Source organism: Hyperolius riggenbachi, chromosome 8, assembly GCF_040937935.1.
Source record: "Hyperolius riggenbachi isolate aHypRig1 chromosome 8, aHypRig1.pri, whole genome shotgun sequence".
Taxonomy (NCBI): Eukaryota; Metazoa; Chordata; class Amphibia; order Anura; family Hyperoliidae; genus Hyperolius; species Hyperolius riggenbachi.
Window position 1 is genome coordinate 257,983,519 of NC_090653.1, and position 25,531 is coordinate 258,009,049.

The 25,531-nt window shown below is 45.1% G+C and overlaps 1 protein-coding gene across 1 annotated transcript; it reads left to right on the forward strand.

Annotated features, from left to right (window-relative positions):
• The first annotated feature begins 7,058 nt into the window (after positions 1 to 7,058).
• On the forward strand, positions 7,059 to 23,913 carry LOC137527469 (extracellular calcium-sensing receptor-like). The gene is made up of 6 exons (XM_068247983.1): positions 7,059 to 7,063; positions 8,220 to 8,508; positions 11,642 to 12,475; positions 18,050 to 18,274; positions 21,081 to 21,204; positions 22,986 to 23,913. Exons 1-6 carry the CDS (start codon positions 7,059 to 7,061, stop codon positions 23,885 to 23,887), a joined length of 2,379 nt encoding a protein of 792 aa, XP_068104084.1. The 3' UTR covers positions 23,888 to 23,913.
• Positions 23,914 to 25,531: the final 1,618 nt, after the last annotated feature.

The window sequence follows — 25,531 nt, forward strand, 5'->3', positions numbered from 1 at the left end:
TGTGTTAGATCTGTCATATCCTTTTTAGACATAGTTGGCCTAGTGAATTTAGCCCTTTCCTCCATAAGTCCAATGCAGGGGTGCAGCTAAGGTTTTGGTGGCCCCAAGCAGTCCATAACTTGAGGCCCCCCATCCACGAAAAGCGCCGCTTCTAAAAAAAATGGATATCCACACCCAAAACACGCGCCGCAGTGAAAAATGGGCGCGGCCAAAACATGATGTGGGTGGAGCCAAATACTAGCAGTTACAAGGCTAAATTGCACCCAGGGCGAGGGCGTAAAATGCGCCCCCAATTTGGAGACCGGTATAGGTGCCCGCAGTATAGGTAGCCAGCTATAGGTCCCCCCCCCATATAGGTAGCTCATATAGTTGCCCCCAGTATAGGTAAGATAGGTAGGTGCCCCCATATAGGTTAGATAGGTTGGTGCCCCACAGTATAGGTTAGATAGGTAGGTGCCTCCAATATAGGTAGCCAGTATATTTGCCCCAGTATAGGTTAGATAGGTATATGCCCCCAGTACAGATTAGATTGTTATATGCCCCCAGTATAGGTTAGATAGGTATTTGCCCCAGGTATAGGGTAGATAGGTATATGTCCGCCAGTATAAGTTAGATAGGTATATGTCCCCCATTATAGGTTAGATAGGTATATGCCCCCAGTATAGATTAGATAGGTATATGTCCCCCAGTATAGATTCGATAGGTATATGTTCACCAGTATAAGTTAGATAGGTGTATGCCCCCAGTATAGGTTAGATAGGTATATGTCCCCAGTATAAGTTAGATAGGTATATGTCCCCCAGTATAAGTTAGATAGGTATATGTCCCCCAGTATAGATTAGATAGGTATATGCCCCCCAGCATAGGTTAGATAGGTATATGCCCCCAGTATAAGTTAGATAGGTATATGTCCCCCAGTATAGGTTAGATAGGTATATGTCCCCCAGTATAGGTTAGATAGGTATATGTCCCCCAGTATAGGTTAGATAGGTTTATGCCCCCAGTATAGGTTAGATAGGTATATGTCCCCCAGTATAGGTTAGATAGGTATATGTCTCCCAGTATAGGATAGATAGGTATATGTCCCCCAGTATAGGTTAGATAGGTATATGTCCCCCAGTATAGGTTAATTAGGTATATGCCCCCAGTATCGGTTAGATAGGTATATGTCCCCCAGTAAAGATTAGATAGGTATATGTCCCCTAGTATAGGTTAGATAGGTATATGTCCCCCAGTATAGGTTAGATAGGTATATGTCCCCCAGTATAGGTTAGATAGGTATATGCCCCCAGTATCGGTTAGATAGGTATATGTCCCCCAGTATAGGTTAGATTGGTATATGCTCCCAGTATCGGTTAGATAGGTATATGTCCCCCAGTATAAGTTAGATATGTATATGTCCCGCAGTATAGGTTAGGTAGATATATGTCCCCCAGTATAGGTTAGATAGGTATATGTCCCCCAGTATAGGTTAATTAGGTATATGCCCCCAGTATCGGTTAGATAGGTATATGTCCCCCAGTAAAGATTAGATAGGTATATGTCCCCTAGTATAGGTTAGATAGGTATATGTCCCCCAGTATAGGTTAGATAGGTATATGTCCCCCAGTATAGGTTAGATAGGTATATGCCCCCAGTATCGGTTAGATAGGTATATGTCCCCCAGTATAGGTTAGATTGGTATATGCTCCCAGTATCGGTTAGATAGGTATATGTCCCCCAGTATAAGTTAGATATGTATATGTCCCCCAGTATAGGTTAGGTAGATATATGTCCCCCAGTATAGGTTAGATAGGTATATGTCCCCCAGTATAGGTCAGGTAGGTATATGTCCCCCAGTATAGGTTAGATAGCTATATGTCCCCCAGTTTAGGTTAGATAGGTATATGCCCCCAGTATCGGTTAGATAGGTATATGTCCCCCAGTATAGGTTAGATTGGTATATGCTCCCAGTATAGGCAGGAGGTTGTGCGCAGCGGCGGGAGAGAGAAGTTTCCACTTACCTGCCTTCATCCTGCACGCAGCTTCTATCTTCAGCCTCTCCCAGCGCACATCGCATCGGTAAGAGCTCCCCCTGTGATGACATGCGGTACGTCATCACAGGGGGCGCTGTTACCATAGCGACAGATGCCGGGACAGGAAGTAGATAGAACCTGTCAGGATAGAGGTAGGCAAGTTGAAACTTCTCTCTCCCTGCCGCTCCGCCTGGTGTCCGCACGCCCGCCAGCAGCAGAGCAAGGCCCCCCGCACTGTGAGGCCCCAAGCGGGAGCTTGGCTTGCTTGTATGCTGGCGGCGCCCCTGGTCCAATGTCAGAGATAGTCAGAAGTTGCCTTTTTCCTAAGCCACGTAAATTCAGATTTCCGCCAATGCAAATGTCAGAGTCCCATTTTTCCGATTTCTGATTTTCCGCTTTCCATTTTTTTGTTTTTCCGATTTTCCTTTTTTCCAATTTAAGATTTTCCAATTTTCGAGTAGTATTTCATTAGTCATTTTGTGCAATAGACAATGCAAAAAAATGACCAAAAAAATCGTAAATTGGGAAAATGGAATCCTGTGATTGGTCTAATATGACTGCAGTAATCCAATTTTTTTTTCCAACTCAGCTCTTGTATCATAAGCCCAACCATTTAATACAAGCTTCACCGCAGCCCTCTTGGGTCCGGTAATTGTTTTGCATCATTGTTGGTCTATCGCTTTAATCAATGAAATCTTTATTTTTCTTCTTCCTTCCATCCCTCCCTCCAACTTTAAAAGAGAAAGTTGTAGTAAGGCAAAAAAGCAAAACCACAACAACAACAAAACACAAAGGAAAAAAAAAAGAAGAAGAAAAAAACCAAAGGCAAAATAATCACCAGAGCTATAAACCATTCCGCCAATATAATATTCCCAAGCCTAGTGAGTACACAAGTCTTAGGCTATTCCCTAAGTCCTACAAATACGCTTCATATGATACAAAATTTAAGCTAGAACCATCTATTCTCTGCCTCTTCATACTTCACATACATATTTGACTTAAAAACACACTGTACTGAATATACATACTCGCTCTTCCATTCGTTATACTCCAAACATTCCATTCGTTTATTTTCATTCTCCCCTATCAATCACTCTCCGAATCACATCATCGTGCTTAGTATATTGTCCCAAGAGGATCTAATTACATTCAGTTTATTAGATAATGACCCTTCTTCCATAAGTCCAGTGCAGTCCTCAATGGTACAGGATAACCCATCAATCCAGTCCTCCAAGGTTGGAGTAACAACTTCTCTCCATCTCTGCACAATCAGTCTTTTGACCACCAAAACCACTATTTCTTTTAATGAGGTGCTACCGTTTTCATCCCCTAACCCAAGAATTTGCTTTACTGTCCAGGTCTTTAAAAGGTTTATTGTCATCCCTGCCGAAAGATATTATGACAGTCCACAGCTTTTTTATTTTGGGGCATGCCCAGAATATATGAGTTTGAGCAGTGTTTCTCAACATTTTATTGGTATGTACCCCTTTTAAAACCCTGTACTCACCAAGTACCCCCTAGCATAGTAAACATTATCACAAGTACCCCGTGACAAATATATATTTAATCGTAGTACATGATAATTTGTTCCAAACAGTCTTCAAGCATTTACTATTGCTTTTAATTGGCTAAAATACTAATTAGGTGTTGTTTAAATAAGAGTTATCATTTTGTAAATCTCTAAATTTGTTTTTCTTGGTTAAGTATATCGCGTCTGAGTACCCCCTAGGGGAGGCAGGAAATTTGAGCGCATGAGGCAGGTGGACAAAAAGGGTGCCGCCATTCAATCCCATAATAAATATCGTTTAATGGGCGCCCAACAGGAAAAAAGGGCGCCGGAGAAAAATAACGTTTTACAAGCGGCGCCCGGAGACTTTTAATGTTTCATAACTGCTTCTCATGATTACACATTATTTAATGATTTATAATTTTTTAAACATTATTTTTAAATGAAAAACAGTACAATATTTTTTAAATCATTATTTTTAAACGAAAAACAGCATAATATTTTTTTAAACCGTTATTAATGCTTATCACAAGGGGGTCTTAGGTTTAGGCACCACCAGGGGGGTCTTAGGTTTAGGCACCACCAGGGGGGTCTTAGGTTTAGGCCCCACCAGGGGGTCTCAGGTTTAGGCACCACCAGGGGGGTCTTAGGTTTAGGCACCACCAGGGGAATCTTAGGTTTAGGCACCACTAGGGGGGGTCTTAGGTTTAGGCACCACCAGGGGAGTCTTAGGTTTAGGCACCACCAGGGGGGTCTTAGGTTTAGGCACCACCAGGGGGGTCTTAGGTTTAGGCACCACCAGGGGAGTCTTAGGTTTAGGCATCACCAGGGGGGTCTAGGGGTTAGGGGTAGGTACAGGGAGGGTTCTGTGTGAGAGTAGGGTTAAGTATAGTTTTAGTAACATTCTTATTAATCTTTTATAAAACGTTATTATACATTTCACTTTTTAAACAGGGAAGATTAATGTTTTTACAATTGCCGATTTCATACACATTATTTAATGATTTATAACTTTATAAAACATTATTTTTAAACGAAATATAGCACAATTTGTTTTAAACGTTATTCATGCTTATCGTTTAAAAATGCGCCCTTTTTTCCCGGTGCCCTTTTTTAACGTACGCCCCCCCTGGAACCATCAGAAGTACCCCCTGGGGTACGCGTACCACATGTTGAGAACCTAGGAGTTAGAGTACCGTCATCTGCCCCACATCTCCAACATTCGTTAGAATGGCGTCCCTTTATTCTAGCTTCCCGGGGGGGAGAGGTACCATCTTTTCAGTAGCTTGTATTGAATTAACTGGAGTTTATAGGTATTTGCCAGATGTTTTTAAAAGCTCTGGTCAATTTTTGCAGAGAAATTCTGCATTCTTTGATTGGTCCAATGCTTCCGAGTTCTGTGATTTGGATAAAATTACAGAGTTGTAATAAATCGGTTTTCTGCAGAATTCCGATTTTTTTCTGACCCAGTGGGTCAACTAATCTCAGAGAAGCTCTTTTCCATAGATAACTGAGTTTTTTTTTTTAAATCTTCCTGTACTGGAAAACAACCAGGGCCAGTTATCTCATAAAGCAAGGTGAAACATTTGCATCAGGCACAGAGATTACAAGGGCAGCATGTTTGTACTTTAGTTACACTTACAGCTTCAAGTCAGAGTAAAAGAGGAGAAGCGAGAGGAGAGAAAAGGTGAAGAGGTCATAATTTGGGACAAGCAGCTTGTTGTGCTGTGTGAGGAATCTGACAGTGAGTGAGGAGGGGGGGGGGGGGAGGCAGGAAAGCAGCAGTCTTTCATATGACTTGCACAGCAGAAGGGAGGAACTGGCACTGCTGTCCTGGAGGAATGGAGGACGGCCAACTGGCTGAGGGTGAGCAGTTTGTTTGTCACAGATTTAGAGCCAGCCAGCCAGTGTGTTTTTGTGTTGAGCTGCAGCATCAGTGCAGTTTCTAGGTTAAAATGCACCCAGGGCGAGGGTGTAAAAATTGCGCCCCCCCCCGGAGCAAGGTATGGGTGCCCGCAGTATAGGTGTGCCAGGTCTAGTTGCACTTAGTATAGGTCCCCCCAGTATAGGTAGCCAAGAATAGGTACCCCAGTATAGGTAGCCAGCTATAGGTCCCCCCAGTATAGGTAGCCAGGCATAGGTGAGCCAGTATAGTTGCCCCCGCTATAGGTTAGCCAGGTAGGTGCCTCCAGTATAGGTAGCCAGTATAGTTGCCCACAGTATAGGTTAGATAGGCAGGCGCCCCGGTATAAGTTAGATAGGTAGGTGCCCCAGTACAGGTTAGCTAGGTGGGTGCCTCTAATATAGGTAGCCAGAATAGTTGCCTCCAGCATAGGTTAGATAGGTAGGTGCCCCCAGTATAGGTTATTTAGGTAGGTGTCTCCAATATAGGTAGCCAGTATAGTTGCCACCTGTATAGGCTAGCTAGGTAGGTAGGTGCCCCCAATACAGGTTAGATAAGTGCCCCCAGTATAGGTTAGATAGGTAGCTGCCCCCCAGTATACGTTAGATAGGTAGCTGCCCCCCACTGTAGGTTAGATAGGTAGCTGCCCCCCAGTGTAGGTTAGATAGGTAGCTGCCCCCCAGTGTAGGTTAGATTAGGTAGGTGCCCCCCAGTATAGGTTAGATAGGTAGCTGCTCCCAGTGTAGGTTAGATTAGGTAGCTGCCCCCCAGCATAGGTTAGATAGGTAGCTGCCCCCCAGCGTAGGTTAGATAGGTAGCTGCCCCCCAGCGTAGGTTGGATAGGTAGCTGCCCCCCAGTGTAGGTTAATTAGGTAGATGCCCCCCAGTATAGGTTAGATAGGTAGCTGCCCCCCAGTGTAGGTTAGATTAGGTAGGTGCCCCCCAGTATAGGTTAGATAGGTAGCTGCCCCCCAGCGTAGGTTAGATTAGGTAGCTGCCCCCCAGCGTAGGTTAAATAGGTAGCTGCCCCCCAGTGTAGGTTAGATAGGTAGCTGCCCCCCAGTGTAGGTTAGATTAGGTAGGTGCCCCCTAGTATAGGTTAGATAAGGTAGGTGCCCCCCAGTATAGGTTAGATAGGTAGCTGCCCCCCAGTGTAGGTTAGATAGGTAGCTGCCCCCCAGTGTAGGTTAATTAGGTAGGTGCCCCCCAGTGTAGGTTAGATAGGTAGCTGCCCCCCAGTGTAGGTTAGATTAGGTAGGTGCCCCCCAGTATAGGTTAGATTAGGTAGCTGCCCCCCAGCGTAGGTTAGATTAGGTAGGTGCCCCCCAGCGTAGGTTAGATAGGTAGCTGTCCTCCCTAATGGAGGGGGGAGCCGGAGCCGCGGGGAGGGCAGCCCGACCTCTCCCTCCCTCTCCTGGGCCGCCCTCCGTGCCCCCCCCCCCCCTCTCAGATGCATACTCAGGCAGGAAGCGCCGCTGTTTGCAACTCACCTCCCTGGCTCCAAGCGCTGCTCTCTCGCCGATGGTCTTTTCCTCTCTGCCTACACGCTGATACACACGCTGCTTCAGGCAGCGTGTGTATCAGCGTGTAAACAGAGAGGAGACCTGCGGCGAGAGAGCAGCGCTTGGAGCCAATGAGGTGAGTTGTAAACAGTGGCGCTTCCTGCCTGAGTATGCATCTGAGAGGGGGGGGGGGGCACGGAGGGCGGCCCAGGAGAGGGAGGGAGAGGGAGGGCTGCCCTCCCCGCGGCTCCGGCTCCCCCCTCCATTACAGCGCCCCCCTCCCAACAGCTCCCCGGGCGGCGGCTCGCCCCGCACGGCCCTAGAAACGGGCATGTGCAGCATGTCATGTCTCAGGTTGTTGCATATGCTCCCTTGCTGACTGAGAACATTAACTGAAGCAGAAATATTACATGGCACAATAGCATTACATAACAAAACTCGCACTGCAGCTACTGTATAACGTGCCGTGCAAACCAGGGGGGCATAACAATAGACCCTGCAAGGGATGCAGCTGCATGGGGGCCCAGAAGCCACAGGGGGCCCTGTCCTGAGAGACTGACAACTCAGAGCAAGGAGAGAAAAAACTTTCTGCTCTCTGAACAATTGTTCTAATGACTACATCCGCTCAGCCACTGATAACGAATCATACAAAGTTTTGTAGAAGCAAATGAAGGGTGGTCCGGTGTTAGTCGAGAGCAGAAATGCAGACATCAAACAAACAAACGTTGGTTCCGGTGATTCTTTTAATGACTAACTGTAAATAATGTATTGCAAGCTTGCAATAACCATGTACAATTAGTCATTAAAGGTATCACTGGAATCAACGTTTGTTGGTTTGATGTCTGCAAAGTTTTGTAGACAAAGATTTGTAGACAGTCCCTAATCAGTGTGCAGGGGAAGGGGGCCCCAACCAAAGTTTTGCAGGGGGGCCGAGTGATTTCTAGTTACCCCCTGGTGCAAATTGTTGGGTGCTGTACGATTATTCTAAATCCGGAAGGGGGGTGCATCACAAGTTTGCCTCAGGTACTAAAAAGTCTAGAACTTGCCCTGAAAACAACATGAGACTCTTTTCCTTTAATGTTTCTTTACTACTTATCTTCTATTTATTATCCGTACTACACATATAATTCAATATCTCATAAGTTTATGTTTGCTTCAGGTTTGCTTTAATTATCATTTTACAACTTCACATGCTAAAGGCATCCATAATTCTCAGGACTGTCTCCTATAACTCTCTATGTATCGATTCATAAGTCTGCAGAAAAAGCAGATACATTTTCCATTTATTCCAGGTTTCGGAGAGACCTCTACAAGTCCATCCTTGCCTTGCTATTCGCTACAAACGAGATCAACCAGAATTCTTTCCTTCCAAACATCACCCTGGGGTTCCAAATGTACGATTCCTGTTTCTCTGAGGCGTATTCTCTCCAGGCTACACTTCAGGCGGTCACAGGAAGACGAAACCCAGTTCCTAACTACAGGTGCGGTCAACGACGAAAGATACCCGCTATTATTGGAGATCCTTTATCGACCTCTGTGGTGGCCATGTCAAGGGTTCTTGGACTGTGGCGGATACCAGAGGTGAGCCCATGAAGAAGAATTTAAAAGCATAACTATTATAAACTCATTTTAAAATCCTCCTGAGTTACAGAGTACCCACCCAGCAAGTATATGGTGAACCAGAACTCCTAGGAGTGTGTAAGGGGCTACAATGGACCAAAAAGCCTTCTTACTAAAATGCAATTGAAAAAAAAGTTTTCCTTTTTAAAACAGAAAGGATTTGTAATTATTCTGGTTGGAATGAGCTCTGATATGTCGCCCAGCACATCACTGCTGAAATATGCAAATGATCCATTGTTGTCCCTGTAAGCTAGCCACACCTTCAGATCCGCTGGAATGCAATGACATGTCAGCTTCTATAATATTAAAGTGTACCAGAGACGAAGCACCCTCATGTATTGTACCATATATATCAGTGGGAACATTAGAGAAAACACCTACTCTGCTCTCTGTTTCATTCTTCACTGCTCAGCCTGCTTGTTATCAGCCCTGAAAAAAAATGACACCATTTAAAAAATAAATAAAAAACATAAATAGTTACCTTTTGGACTTTTTAATATGTATGTCATGAGGGTATATTACTGTTATTACTGTTATTTTGCAAATACAGACTAATTATTATTAGGGCAAATAAAATGGGCAAATAAAATGTGTGGGTTTTATCCACAGCGGCAAGTTTTATTTTAAAACTATAATGGGCAAAAACTGAGAAATAAGGATTTTTTTTCTTTTTATTCCCTATAAAATGTATATAAAATAAAATAATTCCTAACAAAAAGTACACCCCAAAGAAAGCCTAATTTGTAGCAAAAAAACAATGTATAGATCATTTCTGTGTGATTAGTAACAATAAAAGTAATGCAAATGAATGGGAGGGAAATGATGGGAAAATTGTTCTGGTTTTTAAGAGGGAAAAACTGTGGTTGGGAAGTGGTTAAATTCCTTCTAGAATACAAAAAGTTGATGAAGAATTCTTAATTTTATTAATAGGGTAAACTTGGGCGTATGTATACCTCTGCCGCCAGTGAGCTGGGAGCAGGGTGAGTCGAATGATGGCGTACCCCGGGGGTCGGCTCCCCAAATTACTCTTGTGCAGGGCGTGCAGGAGAGCACTAGTGCTATGACAGAGCCGAGCTTCAGCACTCAGCACTGAGTGCTAGCCACCAAAATGACCTGCTTCGAAACTTGAGTCCCGGAAATAACCACAAGTAGATTTACCAATATTCTACAATTCTACAATGGTAATTCTGATATTTTACTATCGCTGAACCAATCCCTATTCTCATACAGAGCCCTACCTCTATGCTTAACTCTAACCTATCCCCCACTGATAACTAACCTTAACCAACCCCTTCCCCAACTATTTTTAACCCTAACCGATCCCCCAACTATGCCTAACCCTAGCTGCCTGCCACATCGATGCCTAACCTTAATGAAACCCCTCCCCTATTATGCCTAACCCTAACTGATCCCCCTAAACTATGCCTAATCCTTCACCAATGCCTAATGTTAACCGAGTCCCCCACTGATGCCTATCCCCAACCAACCTCCACTATGCCTAACCGTATCTGCCCACCCCCTAGGATTCCTAATTAACTGCCCTGCCAAAAACCTGCTGATTGCTGTAAGACAAAAAATATCTTAGGTGCCAATTCGGGTGCCGGGGCTGCTTGCTATGCAGACTACGGTTTCAAATAGATGGTACCTCTGGTGCCCAAATTTTCTGCTTCCACGCTGGAGCCTAAATGAGAAGTACTGTATATGCATGAGATGTAAGTTAAGTACATCCTCTTCAGCTTATCTGATGGACTCATGCTCAGCTTGGTAAGGAGGTAATCTGTAACAGATATTTTCTCATTCAGGTTTGGGTTGATATATGAACAGAAGTTCCCACCAGTCGGTTAGGCCTGACTTTTTTTTTTCTCACAAAATGCACATAGATACAACATAAGAGTGATTAAAACATATATCTATCTGTGTTAGCACTGCTAGGCACAATTTTCCAAAAACATTGTTGAAAGTGGGCGTTACTCGGCATATATGAAAAATAAAGGCACTTGAAAAAAAGGGTCCAGGGGATTGCCGCTAGTAGATTATCGCTAAAAATACCGATATTCTACTACTGGATTTTGATAGTAAAATATTGGTTAATATATATCGAAATTTTACTATGGATAAACCTCACCCTACTGTCACACAAAACCGTTCCCTGGTGGTGCCTAGCCCTGAGACCCCCCTGGTGGTGCCTTACCCTAACACACCTCTGGTGGTGCGGCCTAACCATAAGAACCCCTGGTGGTGCCTAAACCACCAGGTGCTTAACCCTAAGACCTTAACCCCCCCCCCCCCCCCCCGAGGTGTCTAATCAAAAGACACCCCAAGTGGTGCCTAACCCTAAATCCCCCCCCCCCCCGGTGGTGCCTAAACCTACCCCAACCCCCCTCTCAGCCTCCCCCCCATCCCCCGTGGCGTCTAAACATGAAGCTTTACCTGCCCTCTGCTGCAAAGCCGCAATAGAATTGCTGCAAAGAAGGTCAACTTTAGCCGCAAGAGAGTGAAATTTTGGTGGCCGCACCTGCTAGGCAATGCCCTAATTTGGTTTTCTGCAAGCTCAAGCACCCACAAATCTATCAGATGCTTCTCTCAACACCAAAACTTCACCCTCTTGCCTCTAATCAAGCACCTCCAGGCACCCACATTTACCTTCTTTGCTGCATTTTGCGGCCATTCAAAAAGCCGCAGGTTGCTGCACCCTGAGGTGCCCGATATTGGCTGCCGCGAAATGTGGCTTTTATTTTAGGCACCCATGGCGGTGCCATTTTTACCAAAAGGGCTCCTGCACCCTTATTTCCTGTTGTTCTGTTACTTGAACTCTGTGGCCCAGATGCAATTCACTTTTTCACCTAAGTTTTGTCCTGGGTGATATTTTCATAACTTGTCAATAAAATGCATTTTTAACCACCGACAAGCAAGAAAATACTTAAAATAATTTTGATAGTAGTTTTTCTACTACTTTTTGGTGTTTTTTAAATTCCAAATTGCTCAAAAGTTATTTTAAATACAAGATGAAAAATTATCTCCTAGGAGAAAACTCAGGAGAAAAGGTGAATTGCATTTGGGCCTGTATATGCTACATTACCCCTTTCTTCCACAGGTGAACTATGCTGCATCTCTTCCATCTCTAAGCAACAAGTGGGAATTCCCATCCATCATGAGAACAGTGGTCAGCGTTGACAGCCAACCACAAGCTCTCATTGACCTCTGCCAGACATTTGGATGGACTTGGATTGGTATACTTGTCTCCTCATCAGACTATGGCACACATGGTGGGATAGCTCTTAAGAATGAGGCTGCCAAAAAACAGGTCTGTATTTCCTTTTATGAAACCATTGCCTTAGATTCCAAAACAAAGACAGTGGCAAAGATCATAGAGACAGTTCGGAAGTCAACAGCTTCTGTGGTTTTTCTGTACACCACTCCCCCAGAAACCAACGGCATATTCATCGAGGTCCTCCTTCAAAATGTTGCTGGAAAAATTTGGGTTGGAATTGAAGCTTGGTACTCTTCACCTGTGTTTTTGGTGACAGAGTATTGGAATTTGCTTAACAATACCATTGGGGTTGCTAAAAGCAGGAAGGTCTTACCAAACTGGTCCAGTTTTCTCCAAAATATTAAACCATCTGCCTATCCAAGAATGCTGTCCATCCAACAGTTTTGGGAAAGGACATTTAGCTGTAAGTGGCCTAAAGACATGGGCAACACCAATGTATCTAGTGCTGCTACCAGTGTACAGACATGCACTGGTTTAGAGAAGATAGTAACTGATGACATCACCGAATTCAATGACCCAACATCTCAAGTTGTGTACATGTCCCACAATGCTCTCTACGCTACTGCACACGCTCTCCATGACCTGCTGTCCTGCAAACCTGGACAAGGTCCATTCATGGGAAAATGTGCTGAGAAAGAAGAAATAATGCCATGGCAGGTAATAATGTCAAAAATCATAAACATCTGAAAGTATATAAGCAGTAATAGAAGAGGGCAATTAAAAGTAAAACTTGATCAGGCTAGCATTGAGCTTTAGGTTAGCTTGGCTGGTTAGTCTTGGTCTATCTAGGGTGTGTGTAGGTTAAATCACAGTAGTAAGTCTGAACTTAAAAAAAAAAAAACAACAGATACTTACATGAGGAAAGGGAAGTGTATGGGTCCTGTAGAGCTTTCCCATTCTCCTGCCGGTCTTCTCGTTCCCCCGCAGGCTTCTCCATTTGAATCTCCTGCTGCAGTAGACTTCAGAAGTCTTCGGAAGAACTTGGGCTCCCGAAAACCGGCAGCTCTGTACTGCGCATGCATGAGTGTGTGAGAGAGGGTGCTTGCGCATGCGCAGTACAGAGCATCCCGTATTCGGAAACCCAATCGCTTCCAAAGACTCCCAAAGCCAGTCCAACGTGGAAGAGAGCAGTCTACAACCCATGGGTCATAGATTACTAATGGGGAGCCTGCGGGGGAATGTGAGGAGACCAGGAAGGCTCTATAGGACCCAGAGCCTTCCCTCTCCATAGGTGAGTATTGACACCTGCTTCCTCAGAGACCGCGCTACACCATTGTGTGGTCTCTGAGGAAGTGGGTGTCCCGTGATGCACGTGTAAATCCCGGGAGCAGCTACAACATTGCAGAGTGGGGTGATTGCGGGTAAAGTTGTGGCTGCCCTTCACAGTCTTGTTTATGTTCAGTGCTTAGATCTGGGTAAATTGTGAGGTTGGTTGGAGATGAGCTTTGGTATGATACCGCATGTTACCGCTCTTTGTACAGCAGATTGAATTCTATCCTAGCTTATGATATCTTGGCACTATGCACTTTGATCATTGACATTGGTGTGCACTGTTCACTTTATACTGCTCGGATACCCCTTTTTAAAATCCGAATTGATTCAGATCCGGATACCCAGGTATCCGGATTCGAATCGTATATCCGAATCCGAACGTTCAGATATCCACATACATGCGGATATCCGAATGCATTATCCGGGCGGATTCGGATATCCGGATAGAAAAAACAGAAGTGGCCTATAAATAGCTTCCAAAACGTTTTTTTGAGGTAAATGATGCATGTAGCATCATGTTTTTTTTTTAAAGGGAAACACTAATTTATTATGTGGGGAGTTAAAAATACACAAAAAAAATGGCTGTAAATTAACATCAGGACTAGGTTCCAGACAGCGGTCGTGCAGCCCACATTGGGCTTGATTCACAAAGCGGTGCTAACTGTTAGCACGCCTGTGAAAACCCCCTTAGCACGTCTAAACGAGTTTTCGCACGTAAAACTTTACACGCGCAAAACTTTATGCGTGTAAAACTTTACGCGCGCACTGCACAGAGCGCAGGGCGCTCCGCGTGAAGTGCCCATTGAAGCCTATGGGACTTAGCGCGCATAAGACTTTGCGCGCGTAAAACTTTGCACGTGCAAACTTAGCGCGCAATCTGATTGAGAAATCCGGTGCTAACCTACTTAGCACCCTGGTTAGCACGTCTAAAGACTTTAGACGTGCTAAGTAGGTTAGCACCGCTTTGTGAATCAAGCCCAATGTGTCCAAAGTCCAACCGCACATCTGGGACATGACAGTTTTCAGCTCAGACACCTCCAAAAAAATTACACACCAATTGTGTTTAGATAGACCATGGCACCTAGTGTGTTGGCACAACGGCTGTTAAAATTTTTTGAACCAGGCTTATTGACTCAAGACGGAGCCTGGAGGTTGTGGTGGTAAAGGGTGGTAAGGCAGGCATAGTGATTTACAGCCACTTAATTTCCCCATCTTGCCAACAACAGTGGCCAGGAATTCACCAACCACCCCAGCTTGGTTTATTTTGAGAAACGGCAGTCTGTCCACCCAGACGAGAGCGCTTCTCGGTGACCACGCCACCGGCCGCACTGAAGCACCTTTCGAGCAGCACGCTGGAAGGGGGGCAAGCAAGGACTTCCAGGGTGTACTGCGCCAGCTCGCTCCAAATATCCAGGTGCTTGACCCAGTAATCCAAGGGGTCCACAGGGGTGTCGTTGTCAAGCCAACTGTAGGACCCCATGTAGTCTGCCACCATCCGGGTCAGGCGCTGGTCCTGGCTTTGATAGCCACATGCTGCTGCAGGCACCTCCTCAGTCAACAGCTGTACCAGCATGGTGTAGAGTGCCTTTGTGAGAGACAGCAGGTTTGATGGGTGCCTGCTGATGATGGACGCAGGCACCTGCTGCTGTGCTGGCTGGACTGTGACAGCAGGGGGGCGGGGGAAGTTTGGAGGAAGGCTTCCTTCAAGCGCCGGACCAGGGACTGCTGCAAGTCCCTCATTCGGCGCACAGGGTCTCTTCCTGCAGGCAGGAACTGATGCAGCTTCCCCTTCAGCCGTGGGTCCAGCATCAGGGTGATCCAGATGTCCTTCCGAGCACACATCTGCTTCACCCTTGGGTCACTGCGCAGGCACTGCAGCATGTGCGCTACCATGGGGAAGAGGGCTGCCATCTCTGCTGACACATACTCTTCATCACCCCCAGTGCTGTCCTCCTCCTCTGATTCCTGAGCCTCCCCCTGCTCTCTCCACCCCCGCACCACGGCAGCTGCACTCGGCTGTGCCCCCTCATCTTCAAGGTCAGGGACCCCCAATTCCTCCAAGTCCTCCAATTACACGTCCTCAAACTCCGCCTCCTGACGCACAGAGGTGGACTGTGAAGGTTGCTGCTGCTGCTCCTGCTGGATCAAGGCTGCCTCTCCCACTTCCAGTAGAGCATTGAGGACCTTGTCAAGCATGCACACCATGGTCACCCACTCACACAGTGACGCACGGTTCCGGCTGACCATGTTGGTGGCCTCCAAGAAGGGTGCCAGCACCAAGCACATCAGCTGCATTTTTTCCCACTCTGCATTGAAGATGATGTCCGAACACGGTGGCGTCCGCGGTGGCTCTGGCCAGGTATTGGTTGACAGCCTGCCTCTGTTCAACCAGACGCTCCAACATGGCCAGGGTGGAGTTCCATCGTGTTGCAACATCAATTATAAGCCGGTGCCGTGGGAGGTTCAACTCCAGCTGCACGGCTTCCAGGGCCACAGAGGCACTGCCCGAGCGATGGAAATAACCCACCATTTTTCGAGCCACTTTCAAAAGTGGGTCCATAGCCTAGGTAGTTGCTCAGAAATGTCTGCACCACCAGGTTTAGGACGTGGGCCAGACAGGGGATGTGGGTGAGATCTCCCCGGTGGATGGCAGCAACCAGGTTGGCCCCATTGTCGGACACCGCCTCTCCGACTTTGAGGCCTCTGGGGGTCAGCCAACTCCTCTCCTGGTCTCGGAGTTTGGCCAGGACATGGTCTGCCGTCAGTCTGTGCTTCCCCAGGCTGACCATCTCCAGCAGCGCTTGGCAAACCCCGCCACGGGCCTTCACATTGCTGCTGAGGCGGGGGTGTTTGGCGGCGGTGGGTTTGCCGGAGGCTGGAACCAGATCTGAGCCTGCTGCACTTCCCCTGACCCTGCTGCGGGGTGGCACCACCCACTGGATTGCTGCTGTGCCTGATGCTGCTGTCCCCTCTTCACCCCCTTCCACCAAACTGACCCAGTGTGTCATGAACAACAGATAGCAGCCTGTCCCGAACCTGCTGCTCCAGGAGTCCATGGTCACATGGACCCGCTCACCTACCACATGATCCAGCCCACACTCCACATTGGCCATCGCGAAGCGGTGCATGTGCTGGGATGTCGCTCCCCTCCTGCACAAAGGAGTACGGGAGGAGCTGGGAGGACATGGCTCGTGCAAGCAGGCCGTTCAGCTGGCGAATGCGACGGCTGCTGGGAGGCTGAGCCCTGAACACAAAGGACTTGCTCAAAAGGGTCTGTTGGCATTTTTTGGATGCATGGGAAGAGGAGGAGGGAGCAGTGGTTGCAGAGGAGACCACTGAGGAGGAGGACTGGCTGCCTGAACAGGCCTCAGTGTCAGCAGGAGTGGCACTGGCAAAGGGGGTTCTGGCGGTGCTTTTGGTCAGCACACTGCCAGGGGCAGCTTCCTTCAGCCTCTTGAACTCCTCATGCTTATGATGATGTTTTTTGGCCCAGGTGGTTGATAAAGCTGTAGCTAAGGCAATATAGCACAGGCCTGGCCTGTGTGCACAAACAGCACACACACAAACACAGACAGGACCTAGAGAGCTGCTGCAGCAGAGACTGTCACACACACACTAACTAAAATCACAACAATACAACAAGCTAGCTAAACAACAATAAAAGAGTGGTATAGTACAGGTGTTAATGTACAAAAACGCTGGGTTTAACACAGTAGAAAGCACTTGATTTAGCCAAACAGCACTGGAGATGTCTCTCAGTGAGCAGTCACAAAGCGAGGACGAGTTCCCTCAAAATGGCCGCTGCTTTATTTAGAGGAGGGGCTGGCCAGAGTTCCCCTCTGTGATTGGTTGCTAGGGCTTCTGCTGGGAGCCCTCTGATTGGCTCAATGACATCACCTCCTTAGTTACAGTATTCGTATTCGGATATCCGACGGATATCCGGAATCCGATTCCAACTGGATAGCTGAAAAAGTTTGGATTATCCGGGTAATCCGGATATCCAGAATCTGGATGAGCTCCACTACTGCTCATTGCTGATATCTGTATTTGGGATGTTATTTTATATTATGTATATTTTTGGTATTGCACTATCACTTTTCACTGTAATCATCAATCAATAATGTTTACTGTAATGTTATTGTTTTTTGATTTCCTGTATTGATCACACATGGAGATTGTTTCACTGGTATTAAAATTGGGTCATCATCAATGTGCCCCTCATTTTCCTCTTAATGGGACCACCATCCATTACTTATTATTGTCTTGACATTATCTATATTTATTGTATATTACGAGTACCTGCATTCAGATCGTTCAGACCATAGCCCTCACTGTACACTGCTCTGATTGCCAATTTATCACCTCCAGTCGTCGTCCCCCTGTCCCCATCCCCCCTTGTCTCCTCCATTCCCTATGTTTTGTTTTCACTGGATATTAAAGCGATTAATAAGGATTTTTTTCAGATTTTGGCAACTAGTGCATTTTCAGGCTCTTTTTTGTTAGTGATACAATTGTTCACCAGACAGACACAACTGAATGTCAATGATTTTGTGGACACATTGCCCAGTGGACACACTGCCTAATTACCGGTATGTGTTTGGGGGTACATGCTGCCAAATTGTACATGTGGAGCACTTTGCATAATTCTCTTTTTAGTGGGTGCATGTTGTCTAATTATGTTGTTTGTGGTGTGCACAATACCTATTTATGTTTTTTGGGGGTACACTGTCTTATTATAGTATTTGGGGTGTACATGCTACCGAGCGCTGCATTCATTTATGGGGGGATTATGCACATACTTTGTAATTATGTTTTTTGAGAGTTCTGTTTGAAGGTACGCACTGCCTAAATATGTTTTTCGAGAGAGGTGCTGCCTAGTTATTTTATCTGGGGGGTGAGAGAGAGAGATAGACAGAGATAATATGATACTATTTTCCCATGTTTTTTTTCTTTCACCAGCTATTGTATTATCTGAAAAGAGTTTACTTTATCAACACTGCTGGGGAAGAGGTGTCATTCGATGCTGCTGGAGATTTCTACGGATACTTTGATATACTGAGCTGGAATGTGAAAGGAAACAAAGGACGGTATACAAAAGTAGGAACCTACAATAACTACATTAACAATGGACCAAAACTGTTCATCAATACTAGCGCCATCCAGTGGCCGGGAGGACTACACAAGGTGACTACCTTTACAGCCCCAGTTTCATTATAAGTAGAGCTGATTATCCCATTACTCATACATTTTTCATATCCGATTGAGCCGTGTAACGATTGGTGTCAGCACGCAGAGAGAATCTGATTATCGGTGATCTGCAGTATCACCAAGAATGCAGGTATATACCCGATCATTGATGATCTGCAGTATCACCAACAATCAGATATATTGCTAACCTCTGGACACCTATGGTAAGTGAGTGTTTGGTGTAACAGTAATACTTTGAGTAATGCACCTGCTGAGCAGGTGATCAGAAGCAGCCTGGAATACTGCTTATGCTGACACAGGAACCTTCCAACAGCCTGAGATTCTCCAAGGGGTGGAGTCAGGCTGAAGGTAGGAGGAACCTGCGCGGGAGTGACACCTGAAGGGTGGATGTCACTAGCAGGTCAGGAGACTATCTCTTAAGGGAGAGAGATAGTTCCCAAGGTAGTAACAGATATCAAACAATGCCTAGTCTGGGTGTGAGGTCCGTGTTCTCTACATCCTGGAACTAGCCTGAAGTATAACACAAATGATAATACAGTTCCCTAGTCTTGGGTGTGAGGTCCTTGGTCTCTACACCCTGGAACTAGTCTGGAGCATAACACAAATGATAATACAGTTCCCTAGTCTTGGGTGTGAGGTCCTTGGTCTCTACACCCTGGAACTAGTCTGGAGCATGGCACAAATGATAATACAGTTCCCTAGTCTTGGGTGTGAGGTCCTTAGTCACAACACCCTGGAACTGGTCTAAAGCATAACATAGAATAAGCAAGAGAGAGTATTCTAGCTCAGTGTGGATTCCCAGGTCCTTCCTGGTTCAACCACACTGTAGGATCTGACTAAGGTCTGAATGCTTCCACGTAAGTGTTTGCAATGGCAGACAACCAGCAACTGACAAGCAAGCAGAATATATAGTAGCGGATCACTGCTGCCCCGCCTGAGCCACTCAGCCAATCATGAGTCAAGCAGGAATCAGCTGATCGTCCTGATCAGCTGACACTTCTCTTGCTGGTATAAAGGTCCTGACTTCTGGCCCGCGCTCGCATAGCTCTCCATCTGCCTCTGTGCACTAACAGACCCAGCCACACCAAGCGCACGCCGCTGCATGCAAATCACCGCGTTGGACGCAGAAACAGCTGCTTTGCTGTTAAAACATGCTGCGGCTTTTCCGCGTTCTGCCACACTACCAGACGCATGCCTATGCGTGCAAACTGCCGCGTTGGACGCGGAATCAGCCGCCTTGCTTTCAGCACACTCGGCGGCTTTTCCGCGTTTTCTCACAAGACGTTCCTGAGAAATTCCCCTTTAGAGAAGTCAGTCATGTAACTAAGGGATCCCTCTAGAAATGGATGATGTGGCAGTAGGATAGGTGTCCTTCAGCTTATAAACAGCTTACAATCTCCAGTTGATCGCTATGCTTAACCCTCAGTAGCCAGCACTGCAGCTCACCAGATTCATATCATTGTGACAGGCAGTGATGAGCAGGAATTTAGAGATGGCCCGAACAGTTCGCCAGCCAGCAGTATTCTGCGTACATCGGCTGTTTGCATTTGCGGTGAACAGCAAACATTTGGCGTGTTCGATTCACCCCCATAAATCATCATTGAGCTAAACTTTGACCCCTTACCTCACAGTCAGCAGATACATGGCAGCCAATCAGCTAGCACCCCTTCCTGAACCCCCGCCCCCTATTAAAAAGCAGTTGCGGACGGTGGCCATATTGGATTAATTCTCTGCTGGCTGCTGACTGTTAATGAGAGAGGGGTCAGACTTGCTGCAGATAACTTTTGGTGGGACTTTTGGCATGTATCCCTCTCCAGCATGCCACAGTCCAGGTGTTAGACCCTTTGAAACAAATTTTCCATCACTTTTGTGGCCAGAAACAGTCCCTGTAGGTTTTAAAATCCGCCTGCCCATTGAAGTCTACGGCGGTTTGCCAGATTTGCCTGTTCGCGAACATTTACGGAAGTTCTCGTTCGCCGTTCGCGAGAATTCAATATTCGCGACAACTCTACAGGAATTTCGCATAATCGTAATTTTTTTTTTTGTTATTACGATGCAGAACCTGATCCCCTTGGGCAATATCGCCGGCGGCATTCCAATAGGTCTGCGCCTCTTCACATACAGCGTTTGATACACGCCCCTGGGATTTCTGATTGGGTGGCAGACCTTTCCCATCATTCCTTGCCAGTGGGGTCTGTTTGTTTATAGGATTTTCGATCCCCATGTGAGTGTTTATTACTATTCTTGACACCCGTTCTTGCTTATGAACTTACATGATGATGTATATGGTTGTTTATATGGATTATGGGAGATCTGATTACTGTGAGATATGCTGATAACGATCTTTATTGTATTTACATTGTACTGGGAATTTGAAACTCGGTTCTAGCCAATCAGCTCACTTTGTGGCCTTATAGGTGTGGTCAGTATATGCAAGTGATCAGTTCTCCATCAGGTTTTCTAATTTGTATACCTTCCACGATTGGATAAGATGTATATATATGTGTGCATTGATATGTGTTTTAATCAATCAATCAAACTGGGCAACTTGAAGATGGGCAGGTAGCCCGAAACAGCGGACTGTTTTGCCCTGCAGTTCTTTTTAATATGTTTGTCTTTTTCTACCAATAAATGAAGATACATGCATGAAGGTGGTGCGGACTACTACGTTTTTGTATCTTCCATCATAGACAGACCATTAATCTAACTCTAACTAAAGCAGTAAAGTTACCACCTGTTCACCACCATGTTTGTCATACTGTATCTCTTTCGTACCCGCAAGGTTCCACGCTCTGTCTGCAGTGATGACTGCCAGCCTGGCTATAGGAAAGCCCCTCAGACAGGCCAGCCCTTTTGCTGCTTTGACTGTGTTTTCTGCCCAGAAGGCATGATCTCAAATAAAACAAGTAAGTTACAGCACTTTGAATGACAAATTACGCCTTTATCATTCCAGGTCTTCTAGAGCACAAAAAAGTTTCCCATTGTGGTCAAAAGGTGTCCAATAATGAGAACCAGTTCCCAGCAAAACACTTGTAACAATACCTTCAATCTGAAATTCCTTTTTCAGATTTTCTGTTTCCTGCAGTCACCATTGCACAGAAAGACTTACAGTCGACTGACCACCACCACATCAATAATGAAAAAGTGTCTAAAAATGTATTCTCAATAAAAATGTTTATTCCACAGATAAAAACATTGAGGAACACAGGTCCCTCACATTGTGGATCCTTATAACTAGGACCCTTTAACAAAAACTCACATCCAGGATAATCCATATAAAGAGCAAATTAAAAACAGTCAGTCAATGTGAAACTCGTCCACTCTCCAAACCCAACAGTTTCAGCTTTCCTTCTGGTGATCATCACTCCTTACAACAGCAGAAGGCCAAAACTCGCCGGGTTTCGAGACAGGCCAATTTTTATGTTGACTGATTGGTCTGCATTTGCACTTTGGAATAAACATTTTCTTGAGAATACATTATCTGACACCATGATCTGGTGTAAGTCATAGTCAGTCACCTGTAAGTCTTTTTGTGCACGTGTTGACTTCAGGAAACAGATGATCTAAATTAGGAATTATATATGGTAGAGAGCATCTGTCACATCTAATTTAAAAAAGGCTTGGAGTAATTTGCCATCTTAAAACAGAATAAAACTTGCAATAATTCAGCTATAAGTGAACATTTTGTGGTTACCCACAATACACCACTACTGAATATGCAAATTATCTCTTTTCACCCCCTGCAAGCCAGGCAAGCATTCAGAACCGCTGGTGTATAGCACGCCTATAGCTTTATATTTTATACAACCACATCAACCCCACATGTAGACAGCCTGTTTGGGACTTTTGGTCCTCATCAGTACATGGCATGGATTGAGATGGCTGTATGGGATAGGGCTTGGACTAGTACAACAGAGTAACCAAGCAGCTCGGGGTGACCCAAATCACTAGTAATGTACAGGGGGATAAAATAGACCGAAAAGCCATCCTACTGACAAGCAATGCTTGGAAACCTGCAATAATTAAGCTTTAAGTGAACATTTGTGGTTACCCATAATGCACCACTACTGAATATGCAAATTATCTCTTTTCACCCCTGTAAGCCAGGCAAGCATCCAGAAACACTGGTGTATAGTAAGCCTACAGCATTTTAAAAAAAATTGGAAACTCTACAGAAATACGGTACATGTGATATCTGATATGTGTCTGGCCAAAAAAATGAGATTAACTCACTTGGGGCTTCCCTCAGCCCCCTGCAGCCGATCGGTGCCCTCGCAGCCCCGCTCTGATGGTCCAGGACCCGCTGGCGAACACTTCCGGTTTGGCCGTCACCGGCCGACAGGCATGGGAACGCCAGTGATTCTTCACGTTCCCAGCCTGTATATCGCCCCCTATGCTGCTATTGCATAAGCCTCTAACTATTGTACAAATAATAAATTATAATAATGGGATAAGTAATGTATTAGCATATTGGAAGACCAGATTGAATTAAAGCCTTACACATTCAGATAATGCTATCACATCAAGGAAGTTTGTTGATGATAAATACGTTTCCATAGTTTTTACTGCACACGAAAAATAATTACCTCTTAAACGGATTTAGTTATTTGGTAACAGACACATTAACCTTCTAAAACCAAGCTGATGTATGGTTATCATAGTTTAATTGCTTTTTTTTGCACTGCAGATGCTCTTGATTGCCAAGCATGTCCAGAGGACCAGTGGGCCAACAGCAAGAGGACCAAATGCATTCCCAAAGTCATTGAGTTCCTCTCTTATGAAGAGCCACTTGGTCTAGTGATGGCCTCATGCTCAATTTCATTCTTTATCATCACTCTAATGGTTTTGTACATATTTCTCCACTTTCGAGACACAGTGGTGGTGAAAGCCAATAATCGGAACCTTAGTTACCTTCTCCTGTTTTTCTTGAAGTCCTGCTTTCTCTGCTCCCTGATGTTCATCGGCCACCCCACTAGACTTACCTGTACTGTCAGACAATCTCTCTTTGCAATCACATTTTCATTTTGTGTCTCCTGCATCTTGGCCAAAACCATCATAGTTGTCCTTGCCTTTAATGCTACTAAGCCAGGAAGCAATTTGAGGCTGTGGCTTGGATTTAAGACAGCCGCCCTCATTATTGCTAGCTCCGTCTCCATTCAAATGGTCATTATCTCAGTGTGGCTGATTAGATCTCCACCTTTTCCAGAACCTAAATATCAGCTCTTAGTCGGGACTATCCTGCTAGAATGCAATGAGGGTTCAGTAGCCATGTTCTATTGCACAATAGGGTACTTGGGTGTCTTGGCCACCATAAGTTTCATGGTTGCTTTTCTAGCCAGGAACTTACCGGATAGTTTTAATGAGGCTAAATACATTACTTTTAGCATGCTGATCTTCCTTAGCGTCTGGTCAACATTTATCCCAGCTTATCTCAGCACAAAGGGAAAATACATTGTCGCTGTGGAGATTTTTGCCATTTTGCTGTCCAGTTTTGGCCTTCTCTGCTGTATATTTGCTCCTAAGTGTTACATAATCCTTTTGAAGCCATCAATGAATACAAAAGTGGGTTTAATGGGTAAGACTAGATAGAATGACACCTTGCTCAACCGGCAGAAGAAGGTATGGTCAATTAGATGAAAGTTGATAATTCAAATTGTGAATGCAAATGTATTCGGCTTGAAAATGGACCAATCAAATCCCACTGAGGACTTTGTCCCTCTTTCTATGTAAATATATATATTGCTCTACTAAAAAAATGTGTTTTATTGACTCTAAACTTTATTCCCATCCTTTAAATTGATATATTACTAATTTTAAAATGTTGATATGAAGGAAAATGAACCAGGATAGAAAGGACCAGTGTGGTTTGAGTTATAAAACAACGTATTTTTGCATGACCAGAGGTGTGACGGGGGCGTGATCATAGGTGTGTCAGGGGCGTGGCTTAAGTGTCCCTCTTTCTCATCTCAAAAAGTTGGGAGGCATGGAGAAGTAGATGGGAATACTCTTGCAGGGAAGTCGCGAGTTGCCGGCAAGGGATCCAGCATGCCAGCGATGCTGCAGGTGAGTAATTGTAATCACTGGGTGAGCCTGTGAAACTTCATAGATTACATAACGCCCGGTATACATAATGTGTGCTCTCCGTGTACGTAAAGTTTACAGATGTTTTGTTAACGCAACCCTATGATACTTGTTTACCCCGTGGCAGAAAGATTGTTTCTTGATGGGAAAAATGCCAGTAAAAAAATGCCAAGACTTTTGTGTGAAAGCGTTCTGGAAGATAAACAGAAAAAAAATTATAGAAGTTAATAGCCACAGCAGCGAATTCTGATGTCAATGTCTGAATTTGTTCTCCTGCCTTTAGGTGCCATCCAGTCTTATCATTGCCTTTAAAGTGAACAGAGCACCATTTTTAGCACCCAGGGCTCAAAAATAGCACATGAAAAATGCATGCCAACAATATGTCTCATTATTAAAAGAAACTTCCATTTTACCTTCTACATTAAAAGTAGTTTAACAGCCTACTTCAGCAGGTCTGCTCGTCAGTCCCTGGCTGCAGAGATTTCAGGAAGCTAATTGTTTTATTGAGGTCATTACCAATAAGTAAACAATACCTTTTCATCAACAGAGAGGGGTGGGTAATTAGGATAGCTACTTCAAAGAGATTATTTAGAGTGAATTTGTCAAGATAGCATCTCTATAAATAAGGACTGTAGGGGAACATGGCAGCTTCTATGCCAGGAAAAATTTCAGTGAAAGAAAGGGTGCGTAGTTCCCTTTAAAGTACACTGAGTATCCGGGTGTTCCTATGTGGAGCAAAGGGAAAAAGGGAAGCTTGTAAACTGTGTGAAGTTCCAGCGCTGATGTAGCACTTTTCTGGCTGCCACGAAGGAATCTCCTGGGCCATGTGATGTAATCACTAATCAATAGAAAGTACATCCCCCAGAATGCATCAGATGGGCCATTGCATTGTGAAGGATGGGAACATGCTACATCATTGTATTAAAACAATAAAACCTCCCAACAAAGGTGTTAGTAAAGATATTGGTGGGTAGAGGCACCCAAAATAATAAAATGGTTAAAAAGCAATAAAGTTAAAAATACCTGGACTTAAAGGACAGCTGAAGTGAGAGGGCTATGGAGGCTGCAATATTTATTTCCGTTTAAACAATACCAGTTGCCTAGCTGTCCTGCTGGTCCTCTGCCTCTAATACTTTTAGCCAACCCTGAAGA

Coding starts and splice junctions, on each gene's coding strand:
- LOC137527469 (XM_068247983.1), top strand. Junction 8,509..11,641: donor GACTGTGGCGGATACCAGAG/GTGAGCCCATGA, acceptor TTTCTTCCACAG/GTGAACTATGCTGCATCTCT. Junction 12,476..18,049: donor AAGAAATAATGCCATGGCAG/GTAATAATGTCA, acceptor TTCTTTCACCAG/CTATTGTATTATCTGAAAAG.